We start from the raw sequence: 14943 nt of genomic DNA, 5'->3' as shown, positions 1-14943 counted from the left end.
TCGTGGCCGTGCTGCGCCAGCATGCAACGATAGCAACCAGTACTTATCGCTAAAAGCATCGTAAAGTTGAAGAAACTGCGAGGAACTTTATACGTGCAGATTTTGTCGCCGATGAAGGCTTATTGTGCTGCCGGAAAACCTTGAACCTACCCAGAAAAAGGTAAATAATAAGTCTTTCCTGAAAGCAATAATTGTACGCAGTTTTTCTTAGTATTATCCTTAAAGCCGCGGAAAACGCAAGGGCTGTGCGTTTCATGAAGCGCCATAATCAAACAACTATATGGAGCTTCCAGTAGAGGAATAGACGGCACGTGCTCGTCTAGCACGAATGTATACCACAAATAATTTCGCACGAGCAAATTTTCTTCCAATCACTTATGTTCGGGGTTCGTATGCCACTTTCGCTGATTTTTATTTTGCACTTAAACCTTTTGGCCCTGGCGTACTCGAATGAGCGCAAACAAACAATTTTTTTTAAAACATTGTATTCATTAAAGTCACCGATATCAAAAGAGAAGTTGGCATTGAAACTCCTACTGGGAGCTCTGGTTTTCATACCTCCACGCTTTTCCTGATTTGGTAATCAGAACAACACAGATAAAAGCGCCATGAAATGCGCACGTTCTGGGAATATTATTCCTTAAACATTTTCTATAATTGTTTGAAAAGTTTCTGGAGATTATGACAAGTTCAAGGTAGCTTTGCCTCGACAAAATTAATAAATGTTGGGAATCGTTGTTTAGATTGCCTCATAGAATGCCGCCATATGGATTGGCGTAGTTAGCATGCCGAGCCAGGGAGGCAGAGAGAAGCACGCTCACAAAATTGTTTTAAATTCCTTTTTCCAGCCTTGAAAGAGCGAGATATATAATTTAGTCTCTATGTGAACGCATCCTAACGTGGTTGAGTTAGGTGCGGAGCTAGTACAACGTTTAACGAACAAAAAGAAGCGTGTGAGTGAAGGCGAAATTCATTGATAGACGCTGTAGAAAAAGAAAAAGCTGTACGAGATGCAAAAAGAAGCATATAAGTAAAGAAAAAACACGTTTACTACTAGGTGCTGTAGAACAAAAAGATGCAAAAACTTGGGCTTTCTCACACTGAACGCGAGCGAAGTGGACGACAGTTAACCATGTTTGGGGGAAGACGCCCGTCCATGTCTGCCGCTGCCCTCCCGAAGAGTCTGAACTCTGTTCTAATCAGACAGCGGTCGAGGATGCTTGCTTGTACTGAACTGAACATCGGCTATCTGCAGCCAAAAAGCAGAAGCGGTGCAAACAGGCAAGGTGCAAGGTTTTACGGAAACACCCACGATCGGTTGGCGAAATGACGCGCAAATACGAGAACAAGCAGAAAACCAAAACAACTGTTTCAGTGCTATTCATGCTTGTTAATTGCTGCCTTATGTTTCAGTTCTGGATACGGTCATCGTACAAGCAAAATTACTGACTTTTTCTCAAATATCAAAATATGAGCCAAGCAGGCTCAAGAAAGGAAGAAGCTTAAGCGACTCGGTTTTTTGCGCAGGAGGGTTGCGCATTTCCTTCAGCCTCGACCATGTTGATAATACCCGTGCTGGCGCAAGAAATTCTCCGTCCACTGAGCGCCATGTCAGGTGAGGAAAAGAAGCAAAGCCTCAGCACACACGCTTTTGCCGCCGCCACGCACGACCCCCCGCTTGACTCGGACTCCGCGCGTAGATAAACAAGTTAGAAGAGCCACGGTTATACGGCGCACATAAAGGGGCCGCTCACTGGCAGTCGATCGATTGCACCCTCTGCATTGTGCGAGCACGCTACCTACCGCATTTATTTAGCCAGTGTCGAGATAGAAGAGTGTGGTCACGAAATCTCATCCCTCCGTGAAAGGGCTGCAGTGCTGTACGGTCAATAAACTACTAGCCTGACCTGCCTTGCCAGAACTGTATCACTAGTGTACCGTAGCGTTAAGGTATAAGCAAATGCCATCTTATCTACCAGAACGTTTAGCTGGATAAAGTCGGCTCTACTTTACGAGCCTGTTAACTTGCTCAGAAAAGGCACGCAAAAAAAGGCAAGGCACCTAAACGGTAGCTCGGACAGGATTGTGCACTAACCGCCCGTTAGATAACTACTGCTTTCTATTCAGTGGATCAACCAAACCTATTCTATCGGAGGATAGTCTGAAATTTTAAGTTTTCAGTGAAATGTTCGAGTTGCTTATTGGTTTGGTTTGTCTGCTAGTGCGATTTTTTGCATATTGTTCTTGCCAAGAGAGAATTACGAGATCAGCAAAAGGTGAGGCATGAAAGAAAAGAGGTAGGGACTGCACAGCACCGCTCGCTTTTGAAAACTGCATTGCACTCAAGCTCGCTTCGTTGTACACTCCTCTTCTATCTGCATAGGACTGGTTCCGTAGCCTACATAGCTTGTGCTAAGTCAGCGTCGTCCTTAACCGTGACCGGTATTAACTCCCGTTAACTGATGTCCGAGGTTGGAGTGTTTTGGATTCGGGTTACTATAGACTGCATACATTTTATATGCTGACGTAACTTATGGTTACAATAACTCTGCATAATCACAGCCAGGTTCACGGGAGGTCTTATAAGCATACATTTTCTAAAGGTCATGACTAAAATACATCCGTGAAATGTGCATGGTAGGAGAACTTAAACGACCTAGTTCGAAGCCGGAAAAGATAGCGACTGAGCACGCCGCCAACGCATCGCACCAGTACTCACGTCGAGTTCGTGAAACTGCGAAGCTTGCATGCCTGACTTACTGAGATCACCTCTTGCATTATAGCTGGAAAAAAGAAAAGTGAGCTATGCCTTCAAATGTCTGCGACCGGTTCAAACAGAGTGGAAAAACGTTCACACCGGTTGTCGAATGTGATTGCATGATTTACCATGTCCCTCGATCTGAGGACGCCGTGTACACTTAAAATCTGTGGACACTTAAAAGCCAAACACCTCGTCTAATGCTAACGCGCCCAAAGCAAGGCGTGCTCTCTCGGTCTCACAGTATCTCTCTCTTATATCTTACCATCTAGTCAAATATACCACCTTAGTGTATTTCGTGTCAACTTGTGTGCCTTAGAAAATATGAAGAAAGGTACTGCTAAAACTTTGGCTGCCACAAAAAAACGAGGGCCAACAATAAAAAGATACTACCGGAATATTCGCTCATGGCAAGGGAGGAAAATATTTGAAAAGCAAATTTATTTTTTCCCACAGAAAATCAATCCAACACATGTTTTTCAGTCTACTTATGCCGTCGAAGCTAGTCAGCTTTCTGTTTTGCCCATTATATACTTCGGATTAACATTTACTCCAACTTAGGGCAGCGTGTTACACAGTTTCTGTACCTCACTGCTTAACTATTAAACTTCTATGTTATTTAAACAACATGCATAACATTGGTCAATGCATAAAGCGGATATATTTCTTCTTCATGCCGTGTTATCCTTTTGAAAGTAGACTGCTTCATTTATTTCCTAATGCTAAGCATTAAAAGAAAATAAGCATAAATTTCCACAGAAAATTTTTCATGAGTACATGTAACATCTGTGAAACCGAAGATTTCGAAATTGGCGCAAATTATTTCAACAGTCCAAGCACAATAAAATTTGAAGTTCTCAGAGCTATAGCTCCACATTGGCGCAAGGAAGATTGGCCCGCATGGGCATTACCTATTTCGTCATGTTCCTCGTCTTCAGGGCACCATTTCGTGCCATTATCTAAAGGCCCAACAACAACAACAAATTAAGCCTTGCAATTGGAGACATATCCGCCACTGCCCCGACTAACCCTAACAACCACTCATTTGTAAGGCGCATCGCCACCATCGGCATTATGGAAGCTGATCGCCATTTTAAAATCACCGCTGTAAAGCTAGATGCGTGTCGAAGGTCAATACACAGTTTTTTCTGTGCATTCTTAGGCCGGCGGTGTTACAAGCACAGAAGCCGAAGCCGATGGACGAACTTACCTTGCCTTTGGCTGTGAAATTGAAACACCATAGGATTTGACGAGCGCGACTCGTGAATAAGAGATATTGGTAAAAATTCTAATGACCAGTACAGATCAGCCTTGGCAGTTAAAATGTTTAAACCATGACAGTCGAAAAAAACTACAGAAATTTTTATTTTGTTACGACAGCCTTTTGTGCGGTTTTTGACGGGAAACTTGTGACAACAGAACGTTCTGTAGTAACAGCAGAAATTTCTGCAGTTACAACACAAAAGTGCTACAGAAGTACAGAAAACCGAATTATACTACAGAAAAACTACAGAACTACAGAAAAGTACTACAGAAAAAATCACGTTTACGACAGAAGTACAGAATATTGTGTCATAGTTTTGACACGGTTCTCTAGTTTGTTTTGACTGGGTTGTTTTTTCATATTCATGACTGCCTTCGACGAACACGCTGCAGCTGTAAATGGTAGGTTAGAAAAAGTGTAAGGGAATAAAGTATCCTGGTATTAGAATCAGGGATCTAGCTTTTTACATGAGCTCCACTTTGTACACGCCAAGTTCTGTTGGATACGTGCTGCACCAGCATGTTCCACTATCCTTTATGAGGGCGTTCCTGTGAGCATCATCAGAATTTATAATCTTTTGGTTCTCGAATCAGAAGCTAAAGTAACAATAGTGCCGCAACGCGGTGATCAGAACACCGTTTTCATTCACTCCTCTAGTGCAGAAAAAAAAATACTGTAAGCTGCAGAATCATAGTTATCGATACGTTTAATTTAAAACAAAATAAAGAACGCATAATTTGAGGCTAGCTTTGCATGTGGGAAAAAAAAATATGCGCCTAAATGTTGACACATAACGCCAAAACACAATAATTTTGTTCTCTTTAAAGGACATTCAAACTGGTATAAACTGAGGCGCTATGCACACCGACCTCGATGGAGTTGATACTAGAGCAAGTACTTATGACGTGCGACAGTATGCACGTCAGTCTGGAAACGCCCTTGACCTCTTGCTGCGGGCACGCGAGTCTTCGTCCTGGATTCGACGGAAATTCACCGTGAATGCCTATCATTGGAGCTGCTCGAGCCTAGACACGCGCATCGAAGAGAAATAACGACCGGCGCAGTAGAAACACGGCAATGGACGATGAAATACGCCCTGTTGATCGATCGCAGTGCTGACTCCAGCAGCGTGACTATAAGGTCGCGCTGATTGATTGGGTCCGAAGCCGTCGTAGACGGCGAGTCCAGAATTCCGCTGACTGGCTTGTTCATATAGAGGGTGATTCCCGAAAACTTTATTGACCGATTGCGGTCTTAACAACAAACGAGAAGAATATAAAGTGGTGTTCGATAGACATGACGCCCTAATTCTGGAAATAACCGATGTACAATATCCTGATGACAGCGTTCGTGCTCGTCAGTCAAAGCCAGTCTGGAAACAAAAATTTACCTTGCTGCACGGGAATATAATCTGCAGATTATCAATTTTCGTTCCAAGCGCAGCGGTCAAGGGACGCAGACTTAATCAACATGCCGACCACAGACATCGATCGAAACTCTTTCCATCTTTGAATTCTCCCAAACACTGAGGCGTTTCTGAAAAGAAATTTGTAGACTAAAGAGAGGTTCACATATGCGCAGGAAACACATGGGAGAAAACAAAATACGTCTAAGGCAGACAAAAACACGCGCGCATGTCGAATGACCCAACTTCGGCACCTGAATATTGTCAGTGATCACTACTAGGAGCTTAACAAACAATGGCGTCATGCAATTTGTTGTTCCGCCACTATGGTTCAAGATCACTCAGCAGTTTTCCTGAGCATTTCGACGGGGTGTGAGAATTTATTAACTCCTTAGTTTAGTCTCGACCACAGCGCCATGTTTAACATGCATGGATCGCATCCATGCGGAGTTGCGCAAATGGTACGATAAAGAGCTCTGACCTGGACTAGACAGATCCAACAGCAATGGTTTAGCTAGTGACCACTCCCCAGCTCAGCTATAGGATGCACGGCCGCTGGCCAGGGTGTGAACGCGCGAGCTTTATGCGACGTCGAAGATCTCGTCTACATCGAGGAAAGCTACCTGTACAGCTGCAATTACTTAGACAGCACTGGAGTCTTTAATAAAGGCTCGTCGTAAATACTTAGGCTGCGAGTGTATCTTACCGCCCCCTCTTTTGTAACTGAGAAACGAGAGAAATATCCACTTTGGTCTTTATATGTTGAAGGAGACGGGCTATAAACAGTCGATAACGGGAGGTGGCAACACCATCACCCTAACTGGGAGATTGCTGACAAGTCGGAAGTTCATCGTTAAGACGAAAATACTACGTATCGGTGAATAACCCCAGTGTGGGCACAGTAAAGAAACAGTGATGTTGATTAACAGTGAAGCTCTAAGCACAAAATGGTCTAGTTTAACCCGTCGGGGGAAGCATTGCTGCGCAAACCTACGCCGTCATTATATTACATGGCCATTTGCTGGTTCCGCGGGTGGTGTCTTGTCAAGTAGATAAATTCTTGCTGTGTCCCGAACTGCCACAGTCGATTTGAATTGTCAGTTTGTGTTTATCAACGTCGAGTCAAGAGTTCTTAAAGGGCAACTCCGGGGGTTTTTTGACATTCGAATATTGTAGTAAAACTTTTACCACAGGTTCTTCTCTCCGTCCTGACGCATTCTACAAAATTTGGGTGTCATACGATAATCCGTTCACGCGCAATACGACTTTAAAATATGCCATTTTCATGGCTTAAGTTGAGAGTATTTCTGCGGGCAACACTGAGTTTCTGACGTCACAAACAGTATACAGGCGTTAATGTCTACTTCCCGCGTGATTATGAAATTGTGAGGCTTATATTGAACTACCCCAGACATTTTATGCAGTGCGTCATGATTTCCATACTTTATTTTCACAATCCAACGCACGTGCGAGTGTTTTTCTAATACTGAGTGTGACGTCACCATTTCGTCAAATGTGACGTCGTTTCTGGCCGTGAAATCAGTTTCGGTTTCGATTTGCTGCTTTTCTTTTTTAAAAATACTTCTAATTGGAACTTTGGAAAACGGTTTTTTGTGTTGGAGTCAGGACGTGCCGAGGAATGTAATTCAATTAAAAACACAAAATGATGAAAAAACCACCGGAGTTGCCCTTTAAACGTTTAGCCTAATGATAACCGGTGACCAGTTAGTCAAGGGACTAGATGATAGTTGGATTATCGAACCTATAGGAAGGGCAAATTACGATAGGAACGACGTTAGCGAAACTACCAACAGACGAACTCTATTCACGTCGCCTACAAAAGAGAGCTTTTTTTTGTAAAGCATGCGTTAAACGATGTATGCAGATATCTATAATAACGTTCTCTGCTCGCGACTTCCTTGTGACTCGCGCTATTTAGGGCAAACCTGAAGTTACGAAACTGCATGAAAGCCAATGCAGGCGCCGTTTCGTAACGGAGGACTAAATGATTATCTCGCCAAAAGGGTGTGCCGGTGAAGAATGCGTGTGCTCTATCTCTACACGCTGCTGAGCTCTGAGCCATTTCTGGGCGAGATTTTTGTGGAAACAAGTTGACCCCGTTAGCGTAGGGCAGAGCAATCCAACATGATTTGGAAAGTTTTTCGGCCTCCTGATGCTGGAAACTCCGAAATGTTGTTCATAAAATTAAACGTTATAAAACAGGCACGTTGCTTGCCAAGTATTTTTTATACATCTTTATTTCTGTCTATTTATTTCTAGGAGTCCGGTAATGATGGCACCTTCTTCACTCGACGTATTAACAGCGATGTTCTTCCTGACTGTTTCTTTATTTATTTTTTTCTACAGTAATAAATCAATTTCCAGTTTTTTGCTCGCTTAACGGCTTGGCACCGGGATATGCAGTATCAATCTCCAGTTTCTTGCTCGCTTAACGGCTTGGTGGTGGGATATGCAGCATTGCCGTAATATACCGACTGTAGCATTAAGCCTTACTGCTATTAGCCTTACGCTTTCGCGGTTAACCAACGTTCACTGCCCATAGCACAGGCTGGTGAATAAGACTAAATAATATTCTTAACCACCAAATCTTATGGATAACTCTTCCTCGGTATCGCAATACTATTACTTCCATTACTACTGCTGCTTCTACTACTACTACTACTACTACTACTACTACTACTACTATTACTACTACTACTACTACTACTACTACTACTACTACCACTACTACTACTACTACTATTACTACTACTATTACTACTACTACTCCTACTAATATTACAACTCTATTACTACTACTATTACTACTACTACTTCTACTGCTACTATTACTACTACTACTCCGACTACTACTACTCCTCCTGCCACTACTACTACTGCTACTACTACTACTACTACTACTACTACTACTACTACTACTACTACTACTACTACTACTACTACTACTACCACTACTGCTACTACTACTACTATTGATACTATTACTGCTACTACGCCGCTCAGGAAACGGCCGCTTAACGGCTGTCGCCGTAAAGCTATAGAGCTTTCGCCTGATAGGCCACGAGAAAAAAAATTATAAGGGAGCTAAGTCTGAACCTATTAAGACATGTCATTCCCATCCGTGGGTCCTCTTGTGAATCCTTGTTTGCGAATGTGCCCTTTGCTGTTAATTATTAATAGTTTAAATTGTTCCTCTACTACCTCGCGCACATTCTTTAGAATGCAGTCATCACGACCACACTATGTGAAAGACCGTGCGATATGATATAAAGCACCGCGTAAGCTAACCGCGCTTGCCTTGATTATGTTATAGTATGGCTAACTCTATATCCAAGAGTCCTAGAAGGCTGTATTCTCACGTTACCCTTCCACCTGACAGGCAAAGCCCAAGTATAGGCCGCTCCTGCCAACTGAACTATATCATGTGGTCGCGTAGCAATTCTACGACCAGTCAGTGACACAGGCCATATCAGCTGCCAGCTGCAAGAATCATGTTCGAGAGTTTTTGCTCACAATGCCGAAGCCGAAAACACCGACAACGCCGGCAGTGTAATGAAGCTGAAGCGTACGCCTACAAGGTCATGAAATACCCCTGGGGTCACCGCGGGCAGCACCCAATGCGCATAGCAGAGAGTGAACGCTTTCAAAATTGTACCTTCTGTAGTTATGGACGCCAGCGCATTTTTGCGGAAGTTGAGTTCAGCTGTAGCGGTCGGTATCACACGATAGTCCGAAAAAAAAAAAAAAGCTTCTAGTAGTGTTTCTCACACCACCTTAGAAGTTATTTTAAAATACAAATTTTACACAATTCAAACAACTCCAATAACGGCTTTTTTGTGTGTGTGCGCGCGATTATTTTCGCTATTTGTGAATCCGCACAGCTATAATTCTTTTGTTAAGCGCCATCCCTACACACCCGTTCTCTTATCGACGAATGACATGGTTAATGGCTGAGTTACTCTTGCACCACTTTCCGCCATTATAGGTTCGCCGGTTGCCGAGGACCGCGCAAAAATCGAACCTCCTTTTTTTCCCTTTCCCCCTCTCCCCACCCTTTGCTCGTTGTGATCCCGAGACAGCGCTCTATCGGCTAGTTCCTGGCCGATGCTCGTCGTATCCTCAGCCCGAGAAAAGCATACACACTCACGCACGCGCACACACGCAAACACTAGACGCGCATTGCCTTTTGCTGCCTTCGATGACCCTCCTGCGTTTGTTCGAAGCGTCGCAAATCAATAAATCGTTAGAGAGAGGCTCCTGAATACGCACCGTCCGATCCCAGTAGACAGCTTCTGACACCCAAGTCCAGAATGCCGCTCGATGCTGCGCGATAAACGACGCGGATCCAATCAAGACAATGACAAGTACTCCTCGCTGCCCCCTTTTACGTCCGGTCTTTCTCCTTTCGGAGCGCCAACTAGCCGAGTCAAATACTGTCTGGCTTGTTTATAATTTAGAAGGAACTGCGTGCCCTGACAAGTGGACATGTCGCTTCCTCGCTTTTCGATTACTTTGTTTTTACTAACAGTGCCGTCAGTTTGGAAATCATAGCACACATGCCGAGTTTATCACTGTGCACTTATGGTGACCATAGACGTGGAGGCCCATCTATAGCCTAGGCAGCGCTCCTACTGATTGCACTCCATCGCCAAATCGCGTTCGAACAAAACGTGCAACGGACTTCGCGTTGCTTTTCTGCATAAAACTGCTCGGCATTCCAACGTTTCGATCATTGGTCGGCAGGAAGAGGCAAGCTTTAGGGTTGTGTTAACAGTGGAGGTGGATCTGTGCGCGGCGCTAATAATTACACGCAAACCGCGAACCTCGACGCAGGTGCCTGTCGAAGCCACAACCTCAAATTGAACTTTAGAAACATTAATCTTGGTGTTTCTGTCATTTATCACACTGTAAAATTATTCCCGCTAGCACATTTTTCATTTCTCACCACTAAATCGACAAAGAACAACAATGAAGCAAATGACAGAGGCTCTAGTCGCTGCAGTACTTTACACATAGATCAACTAGCCACCACCCTTACTTCAGCGCTGTTTCGCACAGTACCGTGGTCTATTGCTTTGTTTTCTTTTCTTACAGGTGTAACTCCCCCTCCTAGCTTAAGACATCATTCTGAGGGTCGGCATCCCTAGCCTTGTTTGTATGAGAGACACTAAACATTAGATTTTTCTTCCCACAAATAGCTATTGCAAGTGGGGAAAATTTATTCCCTAACTTCGGAATTTACAAACATTTCAAGGGCTGGTGAATACGGTTATTTGGCTCTTATGGGTCATTTGAAGGTTGTTGCTGACTATAGATAAAATTAGCCTTGCCTTCCGAGTTCTGCCGGCAATTGTTCCACTGTAGCGCCACTTAAACAATAAACAGTGTTCACAAGTCAGTCACACATAATCACACGCAACAGACAACAGTCGCGGCACCATCCGGATTCCAGATCCGAATCCTGCAGGAAAGTAAAAAGATATCGTGAAACCTACTTTCTGCAATACCGGTTTCCGCACGGTTAGAAAATGTCTTGAACTGAACTGTGGTGACCTCCTGTTTTCTTAAGGGAAGCGAACAACACACTCCTTTCCGCGCTGTACAATGGACAGAACATAATGCAATGTTCTATATCCCCCCACACGGCCCATGTGGAACACAGTGGAGACGTATGCCGTAACAACGTAGCAATGTCAACGACACCTACGGTCGCAGGTGGCGTTTAAAAGGTGATGGTTTTTCTGCAACAAAAGAAGTGAGTGGTTTTGAAGTAATGAAAAAGTTTTAATCAATGAAAGTCCGTTCGCCTTACCGTCCAGGCACTTGCAAAGCTTACAGGGTATCCCCATCTCTTTAAGAGTTTTGTCTTATTTCAGTCGCAAGCTTTTGGTTTAGGTTGTTCCTGGCTACAGGCTTGTCTAGGCTTATGGTTTCTGCTGGTAAATGGGTGTTGCCAAAGTATCGATTTTCCCGCTACATTTAACGGCTTTTTCCACAGTTTAGTGAAAAAAAAAATATTGTGCTGCGGGAGGCACGATATTTAGAGTATTTTTTTTTTTTGTGGTTCTGTTGACGTGTTCATTGGCAATTAACGTATTACTAAAGTTTTTGATCAGAACAGTGCAAGTTCTTTGCAATTATATTCATTTCTCTAAAAGAACGCCACTGCGAGCGCATGATGTCACTGAGATCTCCAGGTGGCGATTATTCTAACACGCCTAATGCACCTCCAGTTGATTTTAATGGCATTTTTATTGCAATTGCTTACTTCGCTCTGCTATGTCTTGAAGGATCTCCACTGCCTCCTTTATAATAATTACTTGAATAGATATCATACACCGTGTGAACCGCACTATTTCTGTGCGAAGATGGTAAACTGCTCAAGCCAGCTGCACCGTATTCTGCCGGCACATAGTCTTGTTTCGTGACCTGATATCTACATTTTAGCAGAGCTACAACAGATGCCTCACTTTTCTGTCCTTTGCGGTTGTCTGAACTTTCTTCCGTTATGTTTATATATTTTCGTATACCAGTTGCCGAATGTCCCGCTGCAGATATCGCTTTTCTTTAGGGTGCAGTGGGCCGAACACAACTCCATTTAAACGCTTTGCGTTCGGGAATTCGGCCGGAAACGTTTAGACGTGACTTCCGCTACAATTTTTCTTTCTTGTCGCACTTCCACCGCTTCTATTTATTTGTCTTTTTCTTTCTTAGTTCCAGCTGCCTTTCCAGGCGCCCAGCTCCGTGGACGATACGCTTTTAAGCGGAAGTAGTTCCGACCGCTGCGGTTTTTCAAGGGAGCAGAATGGCCGCGAACAGAGGTGCAGATATATTGACCAGGGACTGAACATTTCTTCGTCTTCCGCTCTTTTCTTTTTTCGTTGTAAGAATGCATTCCATTGAAGACAGCTGCGTTCTTTGAGCAAAGGCGCCACCAGGTCATTGTGACAATTTCGATAACATGGTCTATTTGAAGTCGTCAGGTAGAATTGCGGTAGACGCTATTGTACATGTTCTGCTGCACACGACAGTAGCTTGCCATTTCTCTATTACGACGTTGTAAGAATGCATGCCATTGAAAACAGCTGCGTTCTTTGAGCAAAGGCGCCACCAGGCCGTTGTGACAATTTCGATAGCTTGGTCCATTTGAAGTCGCCAGGTAGAATTGCGGTAGACGCTTTTGTACGTGTTCTGCTGCACACGACACAGTAGCTTGGCATTTCTCTATTACGACGTCGGTACCTTTCACACTATGCAATCTCAACGTGTTGTGACGTCCGTGAACTGTGACACGCTGTAACGGTTCCCAGGAGCGTAGCCAGAGAGGGAGGGGGAAGGGGGGGATTATGGTGCTTCAGTTCTCACTACTCTCGAAGTGTTTCTTCAAACTGCCATGCACCGCTCACCAGAACAACCACCAACGCCGGAAATCATTCTGGACTTTGTCTATAATGTCTTTTTCATGCTCAAAAAGACATCCGCACGAACATTGATAACTGGGACTGGATTTTCTAGGACTGGATTTTCTGGGACTTCGGGATATAAAATTAAACGGGAGGAAGTTCACTTCTGACAAATAGTCTATAGTGTTGGCACTTTTGTTAAAGGCATTCCTTGTGATCCTGCATGTGGAGGAGCATGCGTTGGCGGTGACTCTTCTTCCGTCCAAGAAGCTACCGACTACGAACATTGACATGAGCGCCATCATTGATGATATAGATTTGGTACAGCAAGCGATCGAAAATGACCGCAAGAATGCAACTCCTTCATTCTCAGAAATCTTCCACAAAACACAGGTGATATAATATAAATGAATGTGGAAATCATCAGCCGACGAGCTGTGTCCGACAGAAGGATTGTCGGAGCGTTGCCTTAGAAAATAATGAGAATATTTCCGGAGAACTGTGTTCATTCCATATCATTTCATTTGTGGGCCGCGTATTAGCACCGTTACACCAATTGTTCGAAACGTACATGACAATATTAAAGGCCTTTTCTGTAACTGTACCATCCGCAATACCACCAATGCAAAAGGATAGAGAGAAAAGAGCAGAAAATCTCGCCGTTTTCGCGCAGGACGTAAATGTGAGGCCTATTGTGGAGCACTGCAACTATGGTGGACAAAGGGAGCGAACAAAGAAGTAAGCCAGCGTCCAAGCACAGTAACAGATGCCCTCTTTCATTGATAGTGCAGCTCCTATCTAAATGTGTAGAACTTTCTGCAGAATCTAATCATACTTTCAATGACTACTGCCAAGCGCCGAGAGAACATTTGCAAGCATGAGACGAGTGAAAACCTACTTGGGCTCCACAGCGTCTGAGGAAGGCATGGTTGGGTCGGCATCGACAATAACGAATCCGAGGTAATAGATGGCTTCGCTAAACTACACCGCTGAATGAAATTTATTTCTTATATAGCGAAACAACAAAAATAATGCAAATATAAAGATGTATCCCTTCAGATCCATAAAGGCGTAATTATGAAAGATTATCACTGTTAATAAACTTTTTAAACACAAAAATATTTTCCATTTATTGTAACAGTTAGCGTCATGGCCATGGTTTTCATGCGAATACGGAAATTATGAGGACATAAATTGCCAATTTTGATCGGCCTTGCTCATTGAAATTCCGGCCCATGCGACGTTTCCCAGCACATTCCGATGCTGGATATTTTCATCCGCTGCCTAATCTGTGGCTTTCGTTCGCCCTTTTCATTTCATTACCTGCTTTTAAATCTTGTTTGAACCAAAGCAATAACTTTCTTTAATTTTGAGTGCTGAATAATTGATGTGGCTGTGCAAGAAGTTAAAATACACATCTTCGTCATGATATGTGCATTTTCCCCCATGTCATACCATAGGGGGCTGTCGCAACCTCAGCATCACCAAAGTACATATTATGAATCCTGCGATTATAGCCTTGTTCTTGCCTGGACCGTCTGTCCGTCCATGCGTGACTATCTTTTTACTATCTGCTAGTTTACTATCTGCGACTGTGCAAGATGTTTATCTTCCTTGTATAACGCACTATATACAGTGACTTTTACTTAGAAGTATAGATTTATTGCTGACCAATATACGTATATTTAACTATTTTGTTGTGAGGTTTTTGTGTACATGCTTGGAACTTTCTTTTTAATGACACTTTATTACCTTTATCAATCTATATCTACGGATTCCTAATATTAGATTCTGTCTTCGCTCTTGTGATGTATATTGCGGTACATTTAGTCATCATACGCGACCGGTGACAGCTGCTCCGGCGCAATACAGTGGAATGAATGGCAGAGTCGGTGAGATTTCTTCCTAGCATTTGCGTGTGTACAGAAATATTTACAAGGTTCTTGAATAACAAAGATGCATTAAAATATTGCGATCAACCTATACATTTCAAAGCCTTTACCTTTTTCATATCAGCGACATACATATGCATTGCACTGCTTTTCTGGTTTCTAACTAATATAGTTCAAAATATCGCGTAATATTAGCTTCA

At 43.3% G+C, this 14943-nt stretch overlaps 1 protein-coding gene across 1 annotated transcript in view; it reads left to right on the top strand.

The window, feature by feature from the left end:
- The first annotated feature begins 1557 nt into the window (after positions 1–1557).
- The window catches only part of igl (IQ calmodulin-binding domain containing protein igloo), a 117193-nt gene continuing 103807 nt past the window's right edge, over positions 1558–14943 (top strand). The window contains exon 1 of the mRNA XM_084607051.1: positions 1558–1615. Coding sequence (XP_084463177.1) covers positions 1558–1615 — 58 coding nt within the window. The remainder of the gene's footprint in view (positions 1616–14943) is intronic.

This window comes from Amblyomma maculatum, chromosome 6 (genome assembly GCF_055883805.1).
Source record: "Amblyomma maculatum isolate TAMU_Amacu chromosome 6, ASM5588380v1, whole genome shotgun sequence".
NCBI lineage: Eukaryota > Metazoa > Arthropoda > Arachnida > Ixodida > Ixodidae > Amblyomma > Amblyomma maculatum.
This window is presented reverse-complemented; position numbering and strand designations above follow the sequence as displayed.